At 41.4% G+C, this 26,689-nt stretch overlaps 2 protein-coding genes across 3 annotated transcripts; one reads left to right on the top strand and one right to left on the bottom strand.

Moving 5' to 3' along the window:
- Window positions 1-1,242: 1,242 nt before the first annotated feature.
- polr1e (RNA polymerase I subunit E) lies at window positions 1,243-12,642 on the top strand. Of its 2 annotated transcripts, none has more exons than XM_047365293.1 (12): window positions 1,243-1,374; window positions 1,621-1,724; window positions 1,821-1,897; window positions 3,237-3,322; window positions 3,440-3,492; window positions 3,588-3,732; window positions 3,865-3,975; window positions 4,085-4,181; window positions 4,278-4,408; window positions 10,845-10,926; window positions 11,075-11,206; window positions 12,380-12,642. In XM_047365293.1, the coding sequence occupies exons 1-12, from the start codon at window positions 1,311-1,313 to the stop codon at window positions 12,543-12,545; spliced, it is 1,248 nt and encodes a 415-aa protein (XP_047221249.1). In that variant the 5' UTR covers window positions 1,243-1,310; the 3' UTR covers window positions 12,546-12,642. The 2 variants fall into 2 exon arrangements, with proteins under 2 accessions (XP_047221249.1, XP_047221248.1); XM_047365292.1 differs by lacking the exon at window positions 1,243-1,374 and adding an exon at window positions 1,407-1,542.
- On the bottom strand, window positions 12,586-25,758 carry fbxo10 (F-box protein 10). The gene is made up of 11 exons (XM_047365291.1): window positions 25,477-25,758; window positions 24,568-25,166; window positions 22,314-23,123; window positions 21,071-21,220; window positions 20,780-20,916; window positions 16,907-16,977; window positions 16,668-16,820; window positions 16,239-16,589; window positions 14,993-15,303; window positions 14,715-14,902; window positions 12,586-13,512 (listed from the first exon to the last, which is right to left on the bottom strand). Exons 2-11 carry the CDS (start codon window positions 25,150-25,152, stop codon window positions 13,332-13,334), a joined length of 2,937 nt encoding a protein of 978 aa, XP_047221247.1. The 5' UTR covers window positions 25,153-25,166; window positions 25,477-25,758; the 3' UTR covers window positions 12,586-13,331.
- Window positions 25,759-26,689: the final 931 nt, after the last annotated feature.

Here is a 26,689-nt window from a genome sequence, read left to right as displayed (position 1 = left end):
CAAAGTGCCACACATGACTTTGGTCACACCTTCCCACAGTGAAGCATGGTAGTGGCAGCATCATCCTGTGGAGATGCTTTTCTTTAGCAGAGACAGGGATGTTAGTCAGAGCTGATGGAAAGATGGACAGATCAAAATAAAAGGCAATCCTGGAAGAATGATTGAAAACTTTGTGTTTGTCTATCATGAAAAATCACAGAAAATACATTGATGTTTGTGGTTGTAATGTGATAACATGAAAAAGGGAGTGAATACTGTTGCAAAGCACTGTGAATGGTAAACATAACCATCTCCTGATCCATGTGCCTGTTTACATATTTGCATTTGTTCAACCACAGCGAAGGTATAGAAATCGCTGATAATAAAGAAACAGCAGAGGTGCCTTCAGAAAACAGCAGCAGCAGCAGCAATGAAGACCTACTGAAATACAATCAAGCAATTTTTTAAGCATCATATTCCTCTTGTTCTTTGGTAAAAACTCTCCTTCCACAAACAGCCCGGTGCCAACATTTCAAAGTTTTGTAGAAAGTCTGAGGTCTGAAAACACCTTCTGCTCATTTCTGTCAGGATTTACCTGCCTGGTCTCTTCACCAGCTACCATAAACACAGAAAGCTTTCTGTTAATCAAATTCTATTCTAAGAATAGAAAGACCTGGGCTATTTAAAAGAGTATCAAATTGACTAGTTTTGTCCAGCTGTTTTTCAAATGTAGGGTAGGAACCCCATGGGTCCTAATTCTCAAAATGAGGGATTAATGATTTCACTCACAATCTCAAGATTGTTTATGAAACTGAAATAACTACTAATATCATATCTGTGATAACTGTTAAAATAGATTAAAACAGTAATAAGAAATGGATAAGACAGTGAAATATTATATTTCGTCAACAATAGTGTATGAATATATTTATTAACATCTTTTATGAACTCAATTATTAACAGACCACCTGGATTCATTTTTTATTTTATTTTATTTTATGTTTTGTTTTTTTATTTTATTTATTGATGCTTGTGCTTCTTTTTCCAAGACAACTCCAGCTTTCAGTTTCTGATAGTTATTCAGTATTACTAACCCTACCGTCAACCCTTTTAAAAGTGCAATAGCTGTTCAAAACGCAAATAAAAACAATACAAATGCCAAACCAGTCTGACCGGATGGTAATAACAGGATTAAATAGCTGGTCTGGTTTTAGAATTGTTGGGAAGCAGTTACTTAGTTTCTTTGTTGGCCTCTAGATGGCAGCAAAACACCTGAAAATGTTAACACCGCCTTATATCAACAAAAAAGAAGAAAACCCACAACAACTGTCATGGCTGCCTCCTGCACGTTAGTGTGCTGCGGAGAGGAGACGGAATCCGACAAAGCCGCTATTGGTGAATCTATCTGTCTTTTCATATAAACTCGTGGGACCTGAGTTGTAATTACAGTAGTGTCACTTAGTTTTCTGTGAAGTTTAACGACCATGTTTAGCAACTCGTGCGCGCACACGTGGGCGCTCGCTCGCCACAGTTTGTCTTCAGTTAAACCAAGAACACACTCTTGTGAGTTTTTTTTTTTTTTTTCTCAAATTTGTTGCATGAGAAGATAACAGCTGCTCTCTGAATGTTTCTCTCAAACAGTCCGCTTTTCCAATGGCGGCGTCAGCAATGCAGACAACCTGGATTTCAGCATGTACAAGAACACAGACGAGAAGAACCCGAGGAAGAAGAGCAGGAGGATAATGGTGAGGAGGATAATGATGGTGGCCTGCTGATTTCTGTATACCGAGGTTGTGTTGCTGGGATTTTCATGCGTTTGTCATGTTTTTTCTTCTGTTGAGGTTGCTGAGTCAGACAGGTTGAGTTATGTTGGACAGAATTTTGGAGCGGGATCACTGAAATGCAACAGCCTCTGCAAGTAGGTAACATTATATTTGTTTTAAAATAAGTGCTTTGTAGGTTGCCTTACTGCAGGAAAGTCACTTTTAAATGTACTGTCTAGAGGTGAACTTTTTTCCTCTAACAAATGTACACTGACAGTAAAACACAGCTGGTTAATGAAGTATAGATTTTCACTGTATGGTTACAAATTGCAACGGGGGGGGGGGACAACAAGCTAATTTCGCTTTGTTTGTATTTGCATTGATGACATCACAGGAGGCATACCAATCGAAATGATCAGCTGACATTAGTAAACACCATGGCAGAAGAGAGAGTACATTGCATTGTTCATTGCAAAATAACTCAAACTGGATCAGATTGGATGGAGAGTGTTTGTCAACAACAAATTTCAAGTCTTTTTACCATGGGTATGGTGTGTTCTGAGTGGTATCCAGTGTTACTTTTCTGCTACATATAATGTTTTTATGTAGACCAAAAAACTTGTATTTCAGTCTCATCTGATCAGACCACCTTCTTCTTTTGTGTGTCACCTACATAGCTGGTGGCAGACTGCTAAGACATTTCTTTTAACAATGTTTTCCTCCCTGCTACGGTTCCATAAAGACCAAATTTAGTGGCCAAATTTAGGATAGACCACTATCAGTTGTCTATCCAGCGGAATATTCCCACCTGAGCTCCTCCGGAGTTACCAAATTCTTCTTGGCTGCTTCTCTTGCTAGTGCTTGCTTTGTCCTGCCTATAAGTTAGGATGGGTGTCCATGTCTTGGTCGGTTTGCAGATGGGCAATACTCTTTCCATTTTCAAAAGATGGATTGCACAGCACTCCATGAGATGTTCAAAGCCTGAGATATTGTCTTTTAACCTAACTCTGCTTTAAACTACTTCATAACCTTCTCCCTGACCTGTTGGCTGTGTTCCTTGATCTTCATAATGATGTTTATTCTCTAATCCTCTCAAATAACCATTGAAAGCCTTCACAGAACACCTTTATGTATGCTGTGAATTACACACTATTTACTAATCTGAAGGTATTGGTCTCACTGCATTTTATTTAGGGGTCTCAGGGAGCTACAAAGTATTGGCTCAGGTTGACTGAACACAAAATCATTCCACATTATTCAGATTTTAATCAGTAAAACATTTTTAAAACCTTCTATTCTTTTCCTATTACTTCATATATGAGCTACTATATGTTGGTCCGTCACACAAAATACACTAACGTTTGTGGTTGTCCCGTAAACAATATAGCAAACAAATAGAAAACCGACCATGACGTATTGTTCTACAGATAGTTTTTATAATTTTAGAGAAAGGTTGGGCCAGAAGCTTTAAACATAATGTTGGTGTCTTTTCAGATATTATGTCGGAGTGCTGAACAACCAGACCATGCAAATGGAGGTGCACAATGCTGTGCTGTTCAACATGTTGCCTGTTATTCCAGGTAAAAACAACCTACTTTTGTACTGATTGTAACATTAGCACCTCTTGTATCCTTTCAAAATGACTGAGAACCAGCCAAAAAGCTAAAAGTGATCAATTATTGTGACTTCAACACCAGGGGAGACATCAACTGCCACACCACAGAATACTACTCAATCCTACAGAGACAAGGTACAGTGATACCCCACCCCACCCCCACTTGATTAAGTCCAAATGAATTAAAAAAACAGAAGCAATGTTTAAATTTGATCCTTTTTTCTCTCCAGGTTGACTTGTTGATTGAGGCATTTGGCACGAACAAACAGAAACGAGCCCTGGCCTCCCGCAGGCTGAACCAGGTGGGCAGTAACGCCCTGCAGAACGCAGTGGCTAAAGCTGCCACCTCTGTGATCGACAAGAAGGGTCTGGCAGGTAAGGCTACCTGCTGTTTTGTCTAAAAAAATCAGGAAAGGAAGATAATATCACAAGTTAACGCTATAATATCCTTTCTCTCCATGCTCTGCGCTCACTTTACCAGATTCATTTTTTTATTTTTCTCCTCAGCTCTCCAACAGGAAGTGGCAGAGACAGAGTCCCAGGAGGCCCTAGCATCCCACGTGCCTCCATGCAATCCAAATGCAGACAAACGAGAGGATGTCTACCCATTTGATGAGCGTATCTTTTATTTGGTTCCTGTCGGTGTGTGCGTGACTGTAGGAATGTGACTAGTTCTGTGTCTAGCCTCGCAGCAGATGTTTTCTCCAGCCTTAACTGATCTCCTCAGTCCTGAGTCCAGTGGAACTTGCTGCTTTGGAGGAACCTGGATCCAAGATGGCAGCGCTCACCCTAGCGGAGCTGCAGAAGATGAGAGATGAAGGAGGGTAGGGCAACAAAGTGCTCACATTTCCTGAAACCTCTAGGGTTTTAGCAGAGTGTTTTCCTGCATGATGAATACAATTTTTACATCTTGCTTGAAGGTCCTTGAGTGTTGTGAAGCATTTAGAAAACATGGCAACTGCGGGCGAAGCCAGAGAGAGAACAGCCTGCTGCGCCTTTTACCTCTCTCTGCTCCTCAAGCTGGCGAGGCAGAAGAACTTTCAACGCAAGTGTGAGTAAATCTGCTTTTCCTCTTCTTATACATTATAGACTGGAAGATTTTACTGCCCTTTGTGAGGCAGATGTGTACAAAGACGTTTATACAGGTACAGCTAAAAAAAGTTGAATATAATATCATAAACAAGTGAAAAGTTTTGTTACTCATTTCAAAAAGTCAAACTCATATTATATAGGTTCATTATACATAGATTGCAATATTCTAAGCCTTCATTTCTTGTAATTGTGATGATTATGACTTACAGATAATAAAAACCCAAAATCCAGTCTTAAAAAGTAGAATATTACATAAGATCAATTAAAAATTATATTTTAAACAGAAATGTCGGGTTTCTGAAAAGAATGTTCTATGTACTCAGTACTTGGTGTGGCCTCCTTTTGCTTGAATTACTGCATTAATGAAAGTCCAGGTTGATTTGTTGGCGACCTTCAGGTCATCTGCATTGTTGGGTCTGGTCTCTATGTCATCTTCCTCTTGACAGTAATCAGGTTCAGGTCACCATTGTGGTCATTGAACCAGCCTTTGGTACCTTTGGCAGTGTGTCCCGGTACCAAGTCCTGCTGGAAAATGAAATCAGCATCTCCATAAAGCTTGTCAGCAGCAGGGAGTGATCTAAAATGTCCTTGTAGATGGCTGCATTGATTGTGGACTTCAGAAAACACGGTGGACCAACACCAGCATGGAGCCCAATATCAACAATGGCTTGTAGCCCATCTGTATCATTTTTCTGTGTCTAGTAGGTCTTAACGCACTGACTTCAGCCTCAGTCTACTTCCTCAAATTCTTGAATGGCTTTTGGTTAACAATCTTCTAAAGGCTGCGAGTATCCCTGCTGCTGGTGCATATTTTCCTATCTCATCTTTTCCTTCCACTCAACTTTCTATGAATATACTTAGATACAAACCTCTGTGAACATCAAGCTTCTGTAACAATGATCTTTTGTGGCCTGCCTTCCTTGTGGAGGGTGTTATTAACTGTCTTCTGGACACCTCTCCAGTCATTAGTGTTCTCCATAATTGTCTCCTGCTGCCCCAACCTGGGAGACCATTTAGAGGCTCAGGAAACCTTTGCAGGTGTTTTGAGTTTATTCGCTTATTAGGGTCTGACACCACGAGTTTCCAATATCTTACACAGTAGTACAGTTTTCAGAGACACGGATTTAGATTTTCACTTTTTGTAAGCCATAATCATCAAAATTACAAAAAAATATTTCACTGTGTAACGAATCTATATAATATGAGTTATACTCATAGTAAAAGAAATATTGAACTTTTTTACAATATTCTAATGTTTTTAGATGTACCTGTTACGTGGCAAGGTTGAATAGTTTTGCAAACAGAAACTTTTGACATGAAACAACTATTGGCTGCCGTCTTAAACATGTGCAGAAAATCTTAAAATAGATGTATCTTTATTTCAGTTGCACAATTCCACATTTGAAAATAAAAAATATATAATCCTTAAGTTCAGCACATTGATTTTCCACATTAAGAAATTATTGTCTCTGCTTAATTTTCTAAATGTAAACAATCCATGACTTCCTTTTACATCTAAAATTGTCCTTTTGTTTTTACCATTTTTCTTTTTTGAAAATATAAAGGATAAAAAAAGCTTTCATGTTGCTCATGGTCAGTGGTTGGGTGAAGGCATTTATTAACAGTCTGCTTTTTTAAAATCCTGAAACAGAAACTCAAATGACCCTGGTTGGTTTACCCAACCCAGTTCTTAATCTCATGTATTTCCCCGTTCCTAACACCTGGATGGATGCTGCTGTTGTACCTGTCCCTACACGTAGTTATTCTTAAAGTGTTGCTGATTTTAGACCAGTAGCTCTAGCCTCAGTTTTAATCAAAATGTCAAGGGTTTAATCAGTCAGTCAGTCAGTCATTTTCTACCGCTTATTCCATAGTGGGTCGCGGGGAAGCTGGTGCTTATCTCCAGCAGTCTATGGGCGAGAGGGGTTTAATCAGATATGAGATTTTAAAGCAGACTTTTAGATCCCATGCAGTTTGCATACAGGCCTCACAGAGGAGTGGAGGACGCTACACTCACTCTGTTAAACCCGCTTTTTAAACACCTGGATTTTATTGTGGCACATGCCAGGCTTTTATTTGGGAATTGTTTCCTTGGCTCTTAATGCAATTCAACCCCATATTTTAATGAAAAGGCGTCACGAGCAGTTTGACTTTAGGAATAATTTGCCAGGGTGGTTCTGGATTTTGGAACCAGCAGGACATAGGGAGTGAGAGTTAACGGTTGTCTCTCAAATCTTAAATGCACTTCCACTGGGACACCTCAGGGTTGTGTGCTATCACCTCTACTTTTTATTCTGTATACAAACATGTGTCAGGGCAGATATAACAATAGATTCATCATGACGTACGCTGATGATTCTGTTGTCATCAATGACCTTTGTGAAGAATCTTATCTTTATCCTAATACTAATAAGACAAAATAGATGATTATTGATTTTTGGAGAAAACCTCACAAGAACAATGTCACTTTCATAAGAGATGGGCCCAGTGAGAGTGTACATTCTTACAAATGGTTATGGACTATTTTAGATTGAATTTTGAAGGCAACTGTGAGGCAATGTGCAAAAAGTCACATCAGCACCTGTTCTGCCTGAGGAAACTCCCATTTTAATATTGACTGACCCCTAATGACCCTTGGTTCTGCTTTTATAAAGTTTTTACCCGTTTCCTTTGTGTCATGGTTTGGTCACATAACTTTGAAAGAGAAAAGCTCCTTCAGCAGGTTGTGAAACATCAACAGACAGGTACAGCGTATAGCCACTTCTGGTTTAAATGATAAATCTCATCCCCTTCATGGGTAGTTTCACCTTTTTCCCTCTGGAAGAAGATTGTTAGACCCTAATGTAGAACCAAATATTTTGAAAACAGCTTTGTTCAGACTGCTGTTACTGATCAAGCTGTAATCATTCTGTCACTCAATGGATTTTAATGAATTATTATTATATTTATTAAGTCTGGATTATTTCAGGTCTTGCTCTCTTCTATGTCCTGCATTGATTTGATTTATGGAGCTTGGAGAACGTTGAGTACTATTATATTTATTTTAATGGTTCTGGTTGTGTTGAGAAGTTTGTATGAATGTTTTGAACCACTGCAAAACAAAACTACCTTTGGGTATCAATAAAAGAACATTTAACCTGAACATCAATGACAGTTTAAAGTGTTTTGCTGTATTTATGGATGAGTCCATTAATCTTCTCTGATGGTCAAGCTGCCCATTCTTCTGGCCAAAAATCCAAACTCTTGAGTTGTCTTGTTGGAAATCTCAGTTATATTGAGCTCAAAGTCAACTCGCCTCGATCTTCACCCGGATCTACAACAGGTCACTGCAGAAGTGTGAGGTCCCCTCCTGCTTCAAACGATCCACCATCATCCCAGTACCCAAGAAATCCACCAGGATTAAATGACTACAGGCCTGTAGCCCTGACGTCTGTGGTCATGAAATCCTTTGAGCGGCTGGTGTTGAAGCACCTGAAAGACATCACAGGCCCCCTGCTGGACCCCCTGCAATTTGCTTACCGAGCAAACAGGTCGGCAGATGATGCTGTCAACTTAGGTCTACACTTCATCCTGCAACACCTCGACCACCCAGGGACGTACGCCAGGATCCTGTTTGTAGACTTCAGCTCGGCCTTCAACACCATCATGCCAGACATCCTCTACCAGAAGCTCACACAGCTCAACGTCCCAGCCTCCACCCGTCAGTGGATCAACAGCTTCCTGACAGACCAACAGCAGCAGGTGAGACTGGGGAGCATCTTCTCCCGATCCAGATCAATAAGTACTGGTGCCCCTCAGGGGTGTGTTCTATCCCCACTCCTCTTCTCTCTGTACACAAATGACTGCACCTCATCGGATTCGTCCGTGAAACTCCTTAAGTTTGCAGATGACACCACTGTCATTGGACTGATCCAGGACGGTGATGAGTCGGCATACAGACAGCAGGTGGATCGGCTGGTACACTGCTGTAGTCAGAACTACCTTTAACTGAACCCACTCAAGACTGTGGAAATGGTGGTGGACTTTCGGAGAACACCACCCCCATACACCCCCCTCACCATCCTCAACAACACTGTATCGGCCGTGGACCACTTCAGGTTCTTAGGATCCACCATCTCTGAGGACCTGAGATGGTCTTCACACATAGACACTGTTCAGAAGAAGGCCCAGCAGAGACTGTACTTCCTGAGGCAACTCAAGAAGTTCAACCTTCCACAGGAGCTGCTGGTCATCTTCTACACTGCCATCATTCAATCTGTCCTGTCTTCATCCATCTCAGTGTGGTTTGGCTCATCCACAAAACAGGACAGGTCCAGACTGCAATGAATAATCAGGACTGCAGAGAGAATAATCAGAGCTGACCTTCCCTCCATCCAGGACTTATACAGGTCTAGGGTCAAGAAAAGAGCTGCTAAAATCTCTACAGACCCCACACACCCTGCACATAAACTGTTTAGAGTTTTACCTTCAGGCCGCCGCTACAGAGACAGTTTCTTCCCCCAGGCTGTTTCTCTGTTGAACATTCAATAGAGTACAAAACAACAGCATACAGATGTTGCAAATGCACCTTTGTATGTGTGTATATTTGTAAATATGTATATTTAAGAACATAAAGATATATGCATAAATATATCTTATAACGCATTAAAAAAAAAGAGCAAAGTGTACCAGAGTCAAATTCCTTGTTTGTTGTATGTACGAACTTGGCAATAAAGCTGATTCTGAAAGAAACTGACATGGCCACTTCAGAACCCCTTTTCTGCTGTAGCCCATAATGGGTCACCATGGCATTTTGTTTTGGATCATTGTCATGTTTAACAAGTTGACACATGCACAGCTTCAGGGCTGCCCAGTGCGAATTCCCCTCCAGTATTTTCTGATCATTGCTGTGTTCATCTTGACCAACTTCCTTGTACCTTTCGTAGCTCAGACATCCCCATACCATCAGCGCTCCACCTCCATGTTTGACAGGAGGAATGGTGAACTTTTCATCATCAGTCTTGTTGATTCCTCTCCAAATGTAGTGTTTATGGTTGTGTCCATAAATTTTCATTTTCATGTTATTATTCCAGATAACCTTACACCAGACTTTCTGTAGCCTGTGTCTGGGCCATTTGTCACAGTAATGTCCTTCAAGTGCCTCCTTAATGTGCATCTAGAAACAGCTACACTGTCCTCTGTGTCAGCTGGAGTTATTTGTGGGTTTTAGTTGCATCTTGGAACAAATTCCTAGGGTGTTGTAGCTGAAATCTTTGTTTGTCTACCTGACTGCAGCTTGTTTCAACATTTTTCACTTTTTAATTACAGTTTGAACACTGCTGGCTGACATTCCCAATGTCTTTGATAACTTAGTTTATCCTTTTCCTATTTCATGAAGTTCAACTACCTTCTCCTGTATACCTTTGATAATTTTGTTGCTGTCCCAGTGGTTTTGAATCCTGCAGCATTAGTGCAGCACTGTCTGAAACATGCAGGGGTCTATCAGGAAGCCAGAAACTCCACGACTTTTTATACACGCACGCACGCACACACACTGATCACAGCTGAGGATGCTCACCTTTAAAGGCAATTTAAACACAGTATGTGTCAACTTGTGAGCAAACACAATTGTTTGATAATAATTGGCGTCTTCCAGCCAATAACGAGTGACGGAAAGCCTTTGGTGTTATTCATATTCTTAAAAAATGCCAAAAAATCCAGACACAAGCATGCCATTTAGGGAAGGCTGCGGTCAGAGCATTAGTCAATACATTTTAACTAGTTGAAACAAGGCTGTACAATGACTCCTGTTAATAATGTCAACATGTACACTACGGAGGGAGGGAAGATTTTCACTGTGAGTTCCTGCTACTGCAGTGAAAATTTATTTATTTTACAACTTTTGCCACATCTTTGCCAGAAGTTCTAGTAAATTGAAATGGTGCTATATGATCTTTAATACTGTAGATGGTGGAGATTGTACAAAGATCCTTTGGTATTCACCAATGTTTTCTGTTACTGGGGCTGGAGGACTTTCTACAGAGTTGGAGGGAGACAGAAAAGCAGGAAGTTGTTGAAGTAAACATTTAGCAAAGCTAAACTCAGGATCTTACGCTGGTGTGAAGAGATCCGTCTCAGCGATCTAGCACAGAGACACAGGAGAGCTATTTGCGAAAACTCAGCTAAAATGTTTTTGTCACTCAGCTGGAGGTCTTGTTTAATTCTGACTGAATGTTCAGCCTCAGAGGAACCAAACAAGTTTTTTCCCCCCAGATGAATCACAAAAACTAAACTGTTTACTTTGCCAAAGTATGCAGAGAGGAAAATTTGTCTCAACAGAACGTAAAAACTGTCTCTGCCATGTTTTTTCTCCTTTTGCTTCCTTACTGTTCATTAATGATTGTGTCTGTGTCCAGTTGGACATGACCAAGGCTGCCCTCGCATCATTCAGAACAAGCTGTTTAAAACGTTCACCGTGGAGACTTTCAACAATGGGAGGTATGATGACAAAGTGACTGTTGGCGCTGTTTGCTGTGCTTTTACAACACAAGGCAGATTTTACATTCTGTAAAACAAATGTCAGACTGGCTTTACAGTGAGTTGTTTAAATAAATAACATTTCACCTTTTTCCCCCCTCCTGCTTAGGGTGCAGAACATAGTTTCAACATCAATGCGAACCAAGTTAGCTGCATACAGCCTGGCTCTGCTGCTGCACATGGGTCACATGACTGCCGACCTCTCGTTACTGCATCGTGATCTAGGAATCACCGAAGCCAAGTGAGAGTTGATTTCATTTTCTGTGCTGAAAAAAAGGAATTGCAACCTTCCGACTTTATTGTTTTTTCTTTTTTTTGCCACACCTAACTGTTTCAGATCACACACTTTGTTTTAGCAACAACTGATAAGCAGAGTACATACAAAAAGCAGTTTTCTGCTGTCTTTACCAAGTGGAAAAAGTCTGATTAGCTACATTTTGTTACAGGTATGGTCAGTGATCATGGTTTAACAATGAAAGAAAACAGGCAAAATGTCAGCGATGGGGGGAGTTCCATGACCAAAAGTTCTGCTGACTACAAAGAACACAAAAGTCTGTACCACATTTGTTAAACACTATGATAATCCCCAAGACATCTGGCCTGATTACACAAAACTGTAATTTTTTTGAAAAGCACGTCTGTTTTAGGAGTAAAAATAACACAGCATGTCAAAAAAGGAAGTCTGGCAGAGTCTGGGGTTGGTTTGCTGCTTTAGGACCTGGATTATTGGCCATAAGTGATGGAACTATAAACTCTGCTCGCTAACAGTAAATCCTGTAGGAGGAATCACCCTTGGGTAATGCCTTGGGACAATGGTCAGATGCACACTGGCAAGTCCATCTCTAAATAGCGCAACATAAAAAAGGTTTCTAAAGTGGCCTAATCAAAGTCTGGTCTTCTATCAAATTGTGAGATGCGGTTGCTCATGCTGAAAAGCCCACCAATGTGGCTGATTTTAAAACTATTGTGCAATAAATAGTGATTCCTCCTCAGCCACGTAAATGACTCCTTATCAGCCTTCACAAAACATTTGATGTCAGTTTTTGTCACCAAGGGCTGAATGACCAAATATTTGGTTTAGGGGGCAATTACTTTTCCACATAGGGCAAGGTTGGTTTTGATACCTTTCCCTTTCATAATCTGATCATTTAAAAACTGCAATTTGTATTTCCTCTGGTCATCTTTGTCTGATGATCACAATTAGTTTTTTGCTTTAACTCTGAAGAAGCTGCAAAGACAGAAGAAGTCAATTAAGAGGGCAAACAAGTTTAACAATATTGTATATGTGACCTGCCAATGGTCTTCTGAGTAAACAAAATGATCAGATTTCAAAGACTGTTATTTTAACTACGACAGTAACAGTATGTTGTTTGTTTTTCATAAAAATAAACTCTGACCCACTTATTATACACAGGGTGATCGAGGTTGCAAAGTCAATGGGGCTGTGTTTGATCAAACCAGCGAGGGCCAAGGTGGACAAAGCTTCACTGAGAGATGACCACCGACAGGCCACCGTTGTCCTACCACTGGTCAAGTATGATCAGTTCATTGAGCGACGGAAACGCAAGAAAATGCATTGAGGACTGGCACTAGATGGAGAGACGACAGGAAATGGAAACATCACCAACAAGAGCTGTTTATTTTGTTTTGTAGACAAATAAAAGTGGGTAGCTTCGAGTTGCACATCTTATTTTTTACGTTTACTGCTGAGGATGTAAAAAAGCAGACTAACGAGCTGTAAACAACCTCTAGATGACCGAACATCCAGCTTTAACATATAGGCACATTTGTGGACTTCACATATTGCACAATAAACATCTTTTTCTGTCTGGTTGCAAGAAAGTGTGCCAGAAACTCGCCTTAAAACAACTCACTGGGCAAGAGACAGAAGCTTAATATTGGTTTTTTGTTGCATATTCACTTTATACAATTCATCTTTTTGAACCCCCTTGCTACAATTATTGATTTAAAAAAATGTCAAGAGGCACAGATTTGTACCAAACGAGTTATTTCTGAAGCTTCCTCCTGATGCTGAGATTTGTTAAAGTGCACATCCTAAACAGAAACTATCAGAAGCAGAAAGATGAGTCTACAGTGAAAAGGAATTTTAAGATAAAGCTTCAGTGAAACATGTCTTTGTTTAAAAGGTGGTGGACAGGCATTTTATCATAAAATTTCCCCGATTTCAACGTTTACATACTGCAGCAAAGGTGATCTCATGAATGTTCAACAAGGTCCATAAATGATACACTTTGCCTGGAACAAAAAGTCAGGACTTCCTTTGGGCCATCAGTATTTAAAAAGTGACCAGATGGTGACCTCGAACCACAGCAACACACTTCAGTTTTGGGTGCTTGCCCAGTAAGTCACAGGATGGAGCAGAACATGCTGCCGCTGTGACAACCACTCTCTACGGCAGCGCCAACTCTCGTGGTCATGGAGATCCCAAGCCGGGAGGGATACTGGGAGGACGAGAGGCCTACAGGGGAGCTGGCCAGAGGGCGAGGAGGAGGGTTTTCCAGCAACCAGGGTGGGGAAGATGTACCGCTAAAAATAAAAAGCATAAATAAAAAGCTGATTTTAATAACTGTTTCTTTTCACCTTCAATTCATCTTCATGATTTGGGCCCTTGCTCTTCTGGAAAACATTTAACTCTTCAGCAAATTATTAAGAATTCATATCTCTTGAACACATTTTGTTACAATACAGTCAAAACCTTCATTAGTTTATTTTTGATAGAACACTAAGTAGTTACATGATACAAATAATGAGACATGAATAAAATCTGAAAAGTGTGGCATGCATTTTATTCAAACAGCTGGAAGCCTATGAGGTATGGGCTACTAGAGACTGATGTTTTTCCCTGAGACACCAAGCTTAGACTGGAGAGCTACAGATTCTCAACTGGATTTAGGTCTGGACTTTGACTGGACCATTCAATTTCAGATGATGGGTTAAAAAGAGGTCTGTGAGATTTCCGGAGTTTGGAATATTGTTTTATAAGTTAACCTCGCTTTCAGTTTCCACAAGGTTCTCCTTGAACTTTCTGCTATGTTCCCTTGGTCTCTGATGCTGTTTGTTCACTAATGTTCTCTAACACCTCTGAGGCCTTCAGATTTCTGAAATTAAATAGTACACTTGTGGACACTATTTACTATTAAGGGGAATTCTGAAATAAGTTAGCTTAAAGATTTTCACAAAGTAAAATGTGAAAATCCTTAAGCAGTATGAATACTTTAGCTAGGCACTTCTGGCTGCCCAATAGTTGTGAGCAAAGCCTTTACATCACAGTTTTTCCTCCTGGAAGTGTCTGCTCAGGCCCAAACATGGCTATTAACGCACAATCTATAGGAAAGGAGTTTTTTGTTTTTTTTTGCAGATATTCTTATGAACATCTCTGGGTCTCATTCCCAAATATAGCACAATTACTCACATTTAAAAGAGAAACTTCTTGAGTCTTGGGTTGGACTAGAATATTTTTTTCTGTACAGCTTTACAGTAACATCCTGACATTTTGAGCCAGTTACACCATGTCTCAGGAGCAGAGGAGTAGCTTGCTACTGAAGGACAGGAGGGGTGTAAACTTACAAAAAAACATTGCACTGACATTGACAGTACAGGGTTCAATTCCTAGGAGCTGATTTAACTGAAACATCACTGTTATAAAAAGATCAGCAGGAGCTGCTTATTTTGACATGCAAAGGAAAGAAAACCCCACACAGGTACTTTTCACTCGGTTGCCTGGTTACCTGTTATTAGGCCTTAGAATACTGTTGTTACGCAACAAGCAGCTTTCATTTCCAGCATCCGTGTGTAGGAGTGGTTTCTTGTTTTCTGGGTGACCCTGGAATAGGATATTGTCGTGGACGACACCCTTTACTGGGCCCAGAAGAGCAATACCACAGCCCTGTGCTGGTTGGACACGGTTGCGAACTACCTGAAGACCAAAATCATAAAACTCACATTATATGCACAAAAGGTAAAGTGTAATATGTGTTTCCTAAATGAGCCTACGACACTATCTCACCTTGATATCAGTGCTTGCCGAGACCTGGATGCCGTATCCACAGTTACCGACGACATCATTTTCCGCTATCTGCCCAGTGCCACTGAACCTGACACCATGGCCACTGTTTTCATAGATGCCGTTACCGCGGAGCTCCACTCTGCAGTCCTTCTCCACTGTAATGCCACCCCGGCCATTTTCGACGATGCAGTTAGTAACGAGCCGGGTCAGCTGAGCGCTTTGCAGCACAGCGATGCCCGGGCCGCAGTTCCTGTTCATCAGGTTTGCAAGAACATTCAGGGCCTCGCTGCTCTTCACGTACAGGCCAACCGCTACAGAAAGGCAGAAAAGGAGAATTATGAAAGCTGACGTTACAGTGCTTTAAAGTATTCACACCCCTTTTCCCTATGCTACAAACACGAAGTTCATTAGATTTTAATATGATTTTATATGATAGACCAACAAAAAGTTTCCCATCACTGCAAAAAAGAAGAAAAATTATACTTTTTTTTTTTTTTTTTTTACAAATATCTAAAAAGCGTGCATTCGTGGTCAGCTCTCTATACTACGATACCTCTAAATAAAGTCCCTATTGCAATCCTAGACAAGGCCATCTTCCTAAACTCTCCTGTGAATAGCCTTTTGAGTAGGCTTGACCTACATGCCATATCTATGTGTGGCAATAAACTAACATTGCACATCAGCCTAAATACACCATCCCCATTCTGAAACGCAGTGGTGGCAGCATCATGCTGTGTGGATACATTTCTGCAGCGGAGACAGCAAAGCTTGTCAGAGTTATTGGGAAGATGGATGGAGCTAAACATATGTCAATCCTGACATAAAAAAAAAACTTGTTAAATGCTGCCAAAGACTGGACAGAGGTTTACCTTCCAGCAGGACGACATTACACATATAGCCAGAGCTGCAATGATTTATATCAAAACATATCCACATATGTGTTAGAAAGGCCCTGTCAAAGTTCAGACTTAAATTAACTTGGAAATCTGTGGCAAGACTTCGAAAATGGTCTTCACAGACAGTTTATCCACTTTGACATAGCTAGAGTTATTTTGTAAAGAAAAATGAGAAAATCTTTCAGTGTCTAAAAGGCCCTTGTATACTTATGCTCCACTTTGTGTTGGTCTCACATAAAATCCCTAGAAAATACATTCAATTTTGTGGTTGTAATGGGACAAAAGATAGAAAAGTTCAAAGGGCATATATTCTTCGTATTTACATTTTTATGTGACACACAGCTTAGTACCTCCATTGTAGCTAACACAGTTGCCCTCCATTAGCGCCACGCTGATAGAGCGCCGAGCAGAGTGCCGCTCATCCTCGCTGTCCAGATCGCTCTCCCAAGCGAACAGTTCCCCCTCTTCATTGAAGTTCTCCTGCCCTTCCCTGGCCTCTCCTTCGACTCCTCTCCTTTCCCCGTTGGCTATATCTCCACCGATCCCCTCCTGTCCAGCCCAGCTTCCCTCCCTGGCTTCGATGTTATCCGGATCCTTCCTGCAGAACACCGCCAGTCCGTACATACAGTTATGAACAATGTAGTTCCCCAAGAGCTGTGGGAGGCTGGATGACATAACCCACACGCCGCAACCTTTGTTACCTGGAGAAAACAAGGGAGGGAAATGTTTGAAAGCAAACTGGTAGAAAATGATGCCATTATCAGGCTGAAAGGACATACAGTAGACATGATTTCCCTCAATAAGTCCACGTCCCCTCTCTCCCACCACCACTCCATCGGAGTAGCCATAACAGATGTAGTTGTTCCTCAGTATGGGGTCACCTCCTCTGCGGATGTCCACCCCTCCCCACTGATTCTCTCTTATCACATTTTCTGGAATATAAACAAAACATACTTGCATAAAGAGTCCAGTTTTGGTGATGTGGATGAAGAAAATGTGCAAAGCCACCCACACAGACCTGTTATCAGCCCTCTGCCGTTCTCGTTTATAGCTACTCCTGCTGCCTGGCCTTGGAAGATGCGATTCCCACTAAAAGTAGAGAGAACAAACAGTCCATTAAAATTTAATGATTCAGTAGCCTGTATCATAGCAGCAATAACCTAAAGTTGTTTTTTTTCCCCTGTTTTCCCTTTACAACAGCAAAGACGAAAAGGCAAGGTTTGGTGCCAGCAAACTCCAACTTCATTGGGATTTGCTGGCATTCATTTATACAAAGCTGTCCTAAGGTTTCACTACAGCACAGAAATAAAAATCCTTAACTCTTTTATTCTTCAGTCATTCTGTTTTAAATTTGCTGCTGTGTTCGGGATCTTTGTCCTGTTTGGGAAACCAGGACCTTTTAGACCTTTTGTAAGCGGCTTTATGTCAGATCTGTTTTTTTTTTTAAATAAACATTGTTTAAGAAGTCTTGTGGTTGATACAGATACAGCCTTGCAAACTCAGCTCCATCCATCCATTTTCTATACCCCCCGCTTTCCTACAGGGTCGCAGGGGAGCTGGTGCTTATCTCCAGTGGTCAACAGGCAAGAGGTGGGGTACACCCTGTACAAGTCGCCAATCCTTTTTTTTTTTTTTTTTTTTGCAAATTCTCTAGCATTGCACATTCTGACCTTAGAATGAGTTTCCACTCCTGGGGAGATTGACAAACTTCTAAAATGTTTCCTCCCTGTGAATAATCTGTTTTTGCAGTAGACGCATGATTTCCAAGAATAATGGACAGTAACAATTGTTTTTTCAGTCTAGCAAACTGCTAAAATTACTGTTTAGAGGCAGTCTTACCTGCAAATTGTTACCTAATGAAATGCTTTAATTAGCTGCTACTTTCCACCCTAATTCAAATGGGAGCAGCAAGGCTGTATGCTCTCCAGAGTCTGTGTTGGCACTGGAAACTGTATTTTACCCCTATGACTACACATTATGTCAGAAGTGGTTCATCATAAGAAAACCTATCAATATCAGTTAAGAGTGACGATGTAAAGCATTAAATATCGCCTAGTGGTCAACCTGTGTAATTGAACACAAATGTTTTAATAGGGGACACATGCTTTTAAATCATTTCTTTACCTATTTAAATCATTCAGACGGGGTCTGTATAAAGTGTAACTGCAATACTTTGGTTTGAATTTGTCATTATTTTAGCTCCATCCGGCGTTCATTTTACTCATTTTTTAAGCTTCCTTTATGACAGTCTCGTTTTGATGCTCTTTAAATGCAAATGAGGCACTTCACACCCAGCCCCCGTCCAGGCTTCGAGGCCTTCCACTCCACCCCATTCGGCCTGTGCTGGTAAATGATGGCTCCTGCCTCATTGCTTTAGACATCTGAATAAAACATGATTCCATTACTTTAGTTGCCCTCGATAAATATCAACAAATGTCTAAAAAACAAGAAGTATATACAAAATCATTGCACCAAAAATGTGCTACGTTTACGAATGCATGAGAACAGCACCACTAAAACTAATATTGTAGCTGTAAGCTATCAAATCCAACAAACAACAGCGATGGTTGATTAACAGGCTTTTGTTGAGCTGCAATCATCTAAATCAGGTGGGTTAAAGCAGGGAAACGTCAGGATCTTGCGAGGACTGACTTTGAACACCCCTGCCCTAGTCGGCTACATAAAAAATGTAAATTAGTTAAAGTTAAGGAATTCACAGTAGTAACAAAAGTTGTAATCCCATTACTAATGTTACTGACAATATTTTTACACAAACTACAAGTAAGATACCTTTTAAAATGTTAATGCTACCACAGCAAGACCCCAACATAGTTTACAAGTTAGCTAACGCTAGCATCACGAACATCACCTGAACGCCTTTGGATCATGTGTTTCCCAAGGCAAAAAGGGCAACTTAACAGATTGCCGACAACAGAACATTTAGATTTTTCCGCTTGCTGCTTCGGCGTCCTTCAACTTGAACTACAAGAATACTGCGAGAAAAAAATGGCGGATTTGCTGGATTGGTTAGCCATCTTTAGAAGTTCCACAGAAAATACTGTGACGTAATAGAGAACGAAACGTAAAAGAAAATGGAAAATCTGCACAGACTGACCAACTATGACTCAAAAAGCATCTGGAGTGACTACATTCAAATTTTCTAGACTTTCAGAAATTTACAATGTGCAGAAAATGTGTTTGAGGGCCAAAAAAGTGGATTTTGCATGATACCTCTCTTTTAAAACCCATTAGGGTGTTGGTCAACCAGAAAAGCTAACCCCTCGAGAACATCTTGATAGTTTTTCTGGCAGACACTCTTGCAGGTGAAAACATAAGTTATAAAAATTTTTATATTTTAAAAGATAGATTATTTGTTGGGAAGAAATTCTCAATAATCTGTCAACCCGACTGGACATCATGCATCACTGGCTGTATTTTTTAAATAACACACTGCCTTTGCCTTACTACACATTTGGCACTGTAGCATAGGGCTGCAGCTAATGATTGTTTTAGTAATTAAATATTCTATAGATTATTCTGGCCATTAATTGAATAAAGAATTGGCACATTCGGCAGATTTTTCATTTAACTACTTAAGCCTATTTTATGAGTAATAGAAATACATGAAAGAGGATGTGCAAGTAAACAAATAATTACATTTTTTAAATCAACATTTTATATCTGTTAATATGCAATAACACAGCGTGTCTTTAGTCTACGTTTGTAGCAAAGGACGCATCTGTACTTAAAACTAAATTCAACATGTTAGAAGCTCAGCCCTTTCTAGTTGACTTAATATCAATACAGTGCTAGCTGCCTCTGTAGTGAAAATGTTGCATAAAGTTTCACCTGCATATTGCATTCTGGATTGTGTAAAGAGATTTTTTATATCATAAATCAAGATGGTATCCAAATAAAATAGAACCCTTGTACCTAAGTGCCAAGTTACATTATTCCTGTTTTTTTTTGGAGCAAAAACAAACAAGAAATAAAAACTAATTACACATGACCTATCACAACAGTAAACAGCTAATTTTAATTCAGTTATGAACACTGCCTTTATATATCCAAAACTAACTGTCAGTTTTCTTGCACACGCAAATGGTCTCCTTCTGCAGACATCTGTTGTTTATGGAAGTATTCTGTTATTAAAATACGTTCTTCTGGTGGGCTTTGGAAAGCGCGACTTGATAATAAATGCGCATATTGAGAGTGAGAGCGTCGTGTGACAGTTAACCACCCGGCCGGGACACAGTAGGCTGAATAGTTCCAGAATTTAACGAAGCCTTGAGGCAGATAATTTGGCTCGAGGTATTTTAGTAATCGAGGTACTCAAATCATTCGAGGAATCGTTTCAGACCGCTAGCATGGACATTTTGATCACCCTGTAATCCAGGCTGGCACGTCTTTTTTTCTTTTGAACATCTCCAAAAAGTTTCACCACATATGGGCTGGATCTCTCGCAAACCGCACACAGGCGCCACTGCTGACCATAACCTGACAGAGCGCCTTTGTGATGAATTAGAGCAGAAGCTGTGAGCCTTTTTTGTGAGCCTCTTTTGTCCAACATCAGTGTCTGACCTCACAAATGCTCTCCTGGAAGAATGTCAGATACTCCCATAAACACACTCTTGAACCTTGCATTTCAAAGTCGTAAACATGTCCACCTGGGAGGACATATGCAAACCCTTTGAAAACTTCATGCTTAAAAAAAAAGATTTCCATTTCCAAACTGAATGAAAACACTTAGTAAAAAGTCCTAAGTGAGGCGATCATGATTTATGCATGAAAGGGTTAGTAATTGTAAAAACACCTAATCGTATCCAAACATGGGGGGGTTCAAGATCCAAAAATTTCTGAGTGAGATGGATGTTTATGCAGTGTGACTTACCTCACCACTGGATTTCCACTAAAGAGAATGTACACGCCAGCTTCTTTGTTGTTATAGATCAGATTGCTCCGAACCGAACCTTTCCCATTGCCAAGGACAACAACACCAGAACGCAAACCGCTGTGTATCTTGTTGCACTGTGGAGCAAAAGGATGGAAGTTTAGACTGAAACTCAGAAGCTCAGTGAATGACAATCAACACTTATAAAGTGGTGATACCAGGCAAAGTCTTTTTTTATACGAATTGGCAAGTGTTTCTGTCTAACTTTAAAAGACAGTGGTATTAAATTACCAGAATGATGGGGTTAGCCCCTTTTCGTATGTCCAGCCCAGCCTCCCCATTGGAGTGGATGTTGTTTTCTGCGATGAGGCCCTGAGCAGATAGGCGCAGAAACACACCTGAAGCACGGCACTCGCACACCTCATTTCTTAGCATCACGATCTGAAGAAAGAGAAAGCAAACCGGCAGCTCAAATAACAGCTTGAGAAGGAAACTGCTCCAAATTATCTGATCTGAGTGCCCTGACTTGATATTTTCCTGAATATAATGTGTAAAATCTAAAGGTGTCAAAAAAGAAAGTGGTTCTCAAAAGTGCACACACCTGTTCAAATGTATTATTTTAGTGATGTGAAATTATAATTCCAATCTTTTCCACATGTGGCATATTTCCCATACAATGCAGCTTATGAAAATGTTTAACACATTTTCAAAAGCAATAATGTGGCTTCACAAGTGTACATGACATTAAAATACCTTGTTGAACCAACGTTTGATTCAATTTTAGCATCAGCAGCCCCCACATCTCCACTTGGTAATATTTGCCCACGCTAATTTGCAAGGTTCTTCAAATCCGTCATATTATGAGGACGTCTCTTGTTCACATGCCCTCTTCAGGTGACCACACAGATTTTCTTTCAGATTTAGTCCTCCGCCCTGTTTAGGCCATTCAAAAACGTAAATTCAGCCAGGCGGTAATTGCCTCATGTAGAACACAGAATGTCCCTGTCTCTGTGAGTTGAGGACTGTTTTCATTGTGTCATGGTATATAAATATTGCTGTGCAACATTTTGTACTCTTTCTCTGACTGATGACTTTGTACAATAAGGTCCTTCTGCTGCTCTGTCAACTCTCTTCAAATTATGGCTTTAGCTAAAGCATGCAAATGTGGATAAGTCAGGACAGGCAAAGTAGGATAGCTGAACTTTATTTTAGATTTATCAGATCCAATATAGCTAATGGTAGTGAAAACTAAATCAGAAGGTGCTTCAGCAAAGTATTAGTTTGAGGGTTTGCACACTTATGCAACCAGGTTACTGCACCACCAAATGCAGACTGAAGCTCACTAATCAGCTTTATTGTGCAGACTTTGTTGTTATTATAAATTTATTTCACCTTTTTAATTAACAGATTTGCTTGTTTTTTTTAGGTGGATTAAACAGAATAATTATCAAATCCTGGCATGTGTGTAGATTTTTGAGAGCCACTGTGTTTTACAGATTTATTAGAGAGAAAAAAACAAGATGATTTAATTTACTGTGGAATGCTGGATGCAGCGGACGGCATAGTTCAGGCCACGGAATACGTTTTCCTCCAGCCGAGCTTGTCCGTAGTTTGACAGATGTACACCCCCCTTCCCGTCCCTAAACAGGCAGCGCCTGAGGATGCAGCCAAGGATCGATGATGCCAGCATCTGAGCTTCGGGGTCCCTGTCTAGCTCCTGCTGAAGGGTGAGGGGTTCTGGGGTCACAGATGGAGGGACAGGGGAGGAGGCAGGTGGGAGAGAGCCATCCGCCCGAGTCTTCAGTAAATGAGATAGCCCGTGGTGGTTATAAGGGATTTTGTAATCCAGTGTAAAGAACTTCTTGGTGTTGTCAATTGCTTCTTGATTCTCTTCCTCCCCCTCGGTGTGCTCACCATCACTCCAACCATCTTCAATAACCGTTCCCCGACACGCTGCATTTCCACCTGTCCGTCTCTTCCAGTCCTGCATGTTCATGTTCTCCTTTTTTACGTTCCCACTAGAAGGGTCAGGCTCACCAGTGGAGCTGCCTTCAGGACCCTTGGGGGTGCTGTTGGACTGAGCCGGGAATGTCCTAGCCAGAGCAGCCAAGTGCTTGCATGCCCAGTTCCTTTCTGATGCTGGAGGACCCTCCACAGTCACAGAAGCTGTGTCACTTCCCGAGAAATCACAGCTGTCCAACAAACTGAGGACAACGCCCAGCAAGTGGGTGGAGCTACCCTGGGAGAAGGAGCAAAAACGAGCCTGGCATGTCCCGGGGCCACGGATATGTAGCTGGGCTCCCTCAAAATTGCAGTTATCTAGTTGAACATGACCCCATGATGTCTAGAGGGGGACAAGGACAAAAACTGTGAATGGAGTCAGACAGCAACAAAGACAGAAATATTATAATGAAGACAGCAGAAGTATTAGGGTTACAGTTCCTTGCAAAAGAATACACACTACAACTGTGTAGTGAAAGGAAAATGACCAATGATTTTCTATACTTCTTACAAATAAAAATCTAAATAAAGAAAAAGTGCTGCATTAAATTTTATTCAGTCCCAATTTTCAAGTGTTGCCACATATTCTCCAATGAATTTAGGTCTGGCCTTTGACTGTGACATTCTAAGACATGACTACGCATTGGTATAAACCTTCCCATTGTCATTCTGGCTGCATGTTTAGGGTCATTGTCCTGCTGGAAGGTGAACTGCCCTGTTCTGGAGTCTTTTGCAGCAGTTCCTTGAAAATTGCCTTGTATTTAGCTCCACCCATCTATCCACCAACTCTTACCAGCTACCCCGCTGAAATATAACTGTGCCACAGCTTGATGCTGCCAACACCGTGTCACCTTGGTCGATGGTGTGTTCAGGTTTATGTGCAGTGTGAGTTTTCCACAACATACAGGTACATCAGAAATGTACAAATTTGGTCTCATTTGACCAGAGAACCTTTATCCAAGTTTGCTGTGTCCCTTACATGGCATAAACAGGATTTCTTATGGCTTTCTTCCTCCCACACTTCCATAAAGGCCAGAATTGTCAATTCATTCATTTCTTTTCTATACCGCTTATTCCATACTGGTTCACAGGGGAGCTGGTGCCTATCTCCAGCAGTCTACGGGCGAGGGACACAGAGACATACAAGACTCCTTCACACCAAAGGGCAATTTAGAGAGACAAATTTACCTAACAGTCATGTTTTTGGACAGGCAGTGAGAACATGCAAACTCCATGCAGAACGACCCCCGGATGGAAGTCCCAGGACCTTCTTGCTGCAAGGCAACAGTGCTACAAACTGCGCCACCGTGCAGAATTGTTGAGTGCATGACTAATAGTTGTCCTGTTAACCACTTCCCCCAACTGAGCTATGGATACCTGCAGCTCCTCCACAATTTTCTCAAACAAATCTCTCAGATTTTTATTGAACAGCTGGATTTTTACTGAGATTAAAATATACACAGGTTGACTATTGACCAATCAGGTGACTACAGAATGCAACTGATTGCGCTGGATTTTATTTAATGGTATATATCTAAAAAGGCTTAATATCTAAAACTGGTACACTTCTCTAATTTGTTTTTGGAAAAAAAAAAAAAGAATAAAAAAGGGAAAATCATGTACACGTTTCCTTCCACTTCACAATCATGCACTACTTTGTGTTGCTCTATCAGGTAAAAGCCCAAACAAATACACTGTAGTTTGTGGTTGCAAAATGACCAAATGTGAAAAGGTTCAAGGGGTATGAATACATTTTAAAGGTACTGCGTGACAAGTTGTTACAACACCTTGTAGACAACAGTTGAGAACCAGGGTGGCATGAACACCAGGTTACACAGCCTGGCTGTCGAGCACTGCTGCTCAATGCAAACCAGGAGGGCCACCTCACCCAGTCGCCCCACGCCAACCAGCTCCACAGGCACTTTCAGCGCCACCTCAGCCTGCTCCTCATACACCCCTGGATGGAGGGCCACACGGTCATATGGCCCCACCACTGCAAGAGCCCCGCGCAGGGTCTCAAACTCACACCCGGGGCCCACATGCCAAACCCTGCGATCTTTTCGTCTACGGAAGAAGAGCAGGCAGGCAGAGGACTGGAGCTCCTGCCCGTTTCGGGTCCAGGTGCGCGTTGCAAGGGCGTGCTGTTTCAGGGCCTCCCTCCAGGATGCGGGCTCCAGATAGGGCTGACTGGGCCAGTTGGGATGCCTGCACTCAGGACAGCCAAGGCAGAGCTGCCTCCAGCGGGTGTTATCAAGCGAGAAGATGAGCTCCCTCCAGGCACGGCACACCTGGCAGCAGCGGCCAAGGTCAGGGAGGGGGAGGTAGGCCAAGATAACCCTCCACAGCTCTACGGGGAGGCTACCCATCTCCATGGCAGCAGAGACACCTGGAGACAGGGGCACACGCATGCGCAGTTAAAGCAATAAGACACCACTTAGGTAAACAATAATAACAAGCATAGATGTTTAGTAAGGTGATACAACAACTGTGTTATTTTAGAGGGGAAACCGTAGTGGGCATTAAGCTATAATATGTATTCTTAATGTTTATTTCATAACTAACATCCAGACGCGGTGTTTTCTTTAAGGTTGGCTATAAATAATGATGGCTAGCTAGCATGAAAGATACCACTAGTTGTTGCAAGTTATTGCGCGACTACCGTTAGCTACACGCATGATGAGAGATAAATACCTTACCTTTCAGCAGTTTGCCATAGTTCGACGGATCAACACATGTCGGCTCGACGTTTGCACCAGATGTTTACCCATCGCTCCATGTCTGCATGCCGGCGACTCTCCTCCCAGCCGCCGCCGGAACAGTTCACTGCAGCCCATGATGGCTGCAGATGTGCCGCCGAAATGCGGAGTTCAGACCAAAACGTCTTTCAGTTTACGGCAGGAGGCAAACACAGACCTCCATCTTCCGCTTCCAGAAAGTGGGCGTTTACCTTTACGACCTCCCACCTCCCCTCCACGCACACACACGAGCACACGCACACCTTCAAGGCGAGACGGGGAGGCTGCAGTCAGAGGCGGTTCTTACTTGTATGTGGCTCTGGGCCAACCTATCTCTCTGTTCCCCAGCTATCAGTGCTTGATTGTTTTTATATGGGGTAAGGATTCTGTCAAAAAAAAAAAAACAAGGGCCGGAGGGGGTCTGGTTTGGGGACCAGTGGACACGCTGTAGGGACTATGTCTCTCGGCTGGCCTGGGAACGCCTTGGGCTCCCCCTGGAGGAGCTGGAGGAGGTGTCTGGGGAGAGGGACATCTGGGGGTCTCTGCTGAGTCTGCTGCCCCCGCGACCCGGTCCCGGATAAGCGGAAGACGACAAGTACGAGTACATCTTCCAAATTAATTATGTATATTTAATATCTGTAAAATGTTGATTCTTCTTCTTAGTGTACTATCCATTATAAATGTGAAAATAATCATAATCATATTCCCAAGTAAAATCGGTCCATTTATTAAAACTTTAGGAAAAATCTTGGCTGAGCGGTGACATCATAAAGTACGCTGTGTTCTGCTTGTACTACTTCTTGCATTCTTGACAAGAAAAAACTTTCAACTGTACTTGCCAAGCACACAAGAACATACTTGGGAACTGAGAAAAGCCCTTGAGTTTGTTCAATTTACTTTTTTAGCAAGGTATACCACAATGCATTGTGGGAGTTTGCATGTGGAGCACTGCTGTTCGATCGATGTTTCTTATTTTCCACCCATGATGCCAGTGACCTCATGATGTGATTTTGACACTTTATTCACTCTTGTGGATTCATATTTAAATAAAGAATCCACATCCACAAATTTGCGATTCGTATTTATATTATAATTGCAATTTGTATTCTTATAGATTAAATGCAGATTTCTCAATTATGTGTGATTTGACTGTAAGGGAAAAAATACATATCTT

This window comes from Girardinichthys multiradiatus, chromosome 5 (genome assembly GCF_021462225.1).
Source record: "Girardinichthys multiradiatus isolate DD_20200921_A chromosome 5, DD_fGirMul_XY1, whole genome shotgun sequence".
In the NCBI taxonomy this organism is placed as follows: Eukaryota; Metazoa; Chordata; class Actinopteri; order Cyprinodontiformes; family Goodeidae; genus Girardinichthys; species Girardinichthys multiradiatus.
The sequence above is the reverse complement of the archived record's forward strand: the minus strand, read 5'-3'. Positions and strand labels throughout refer to the sequence as shown.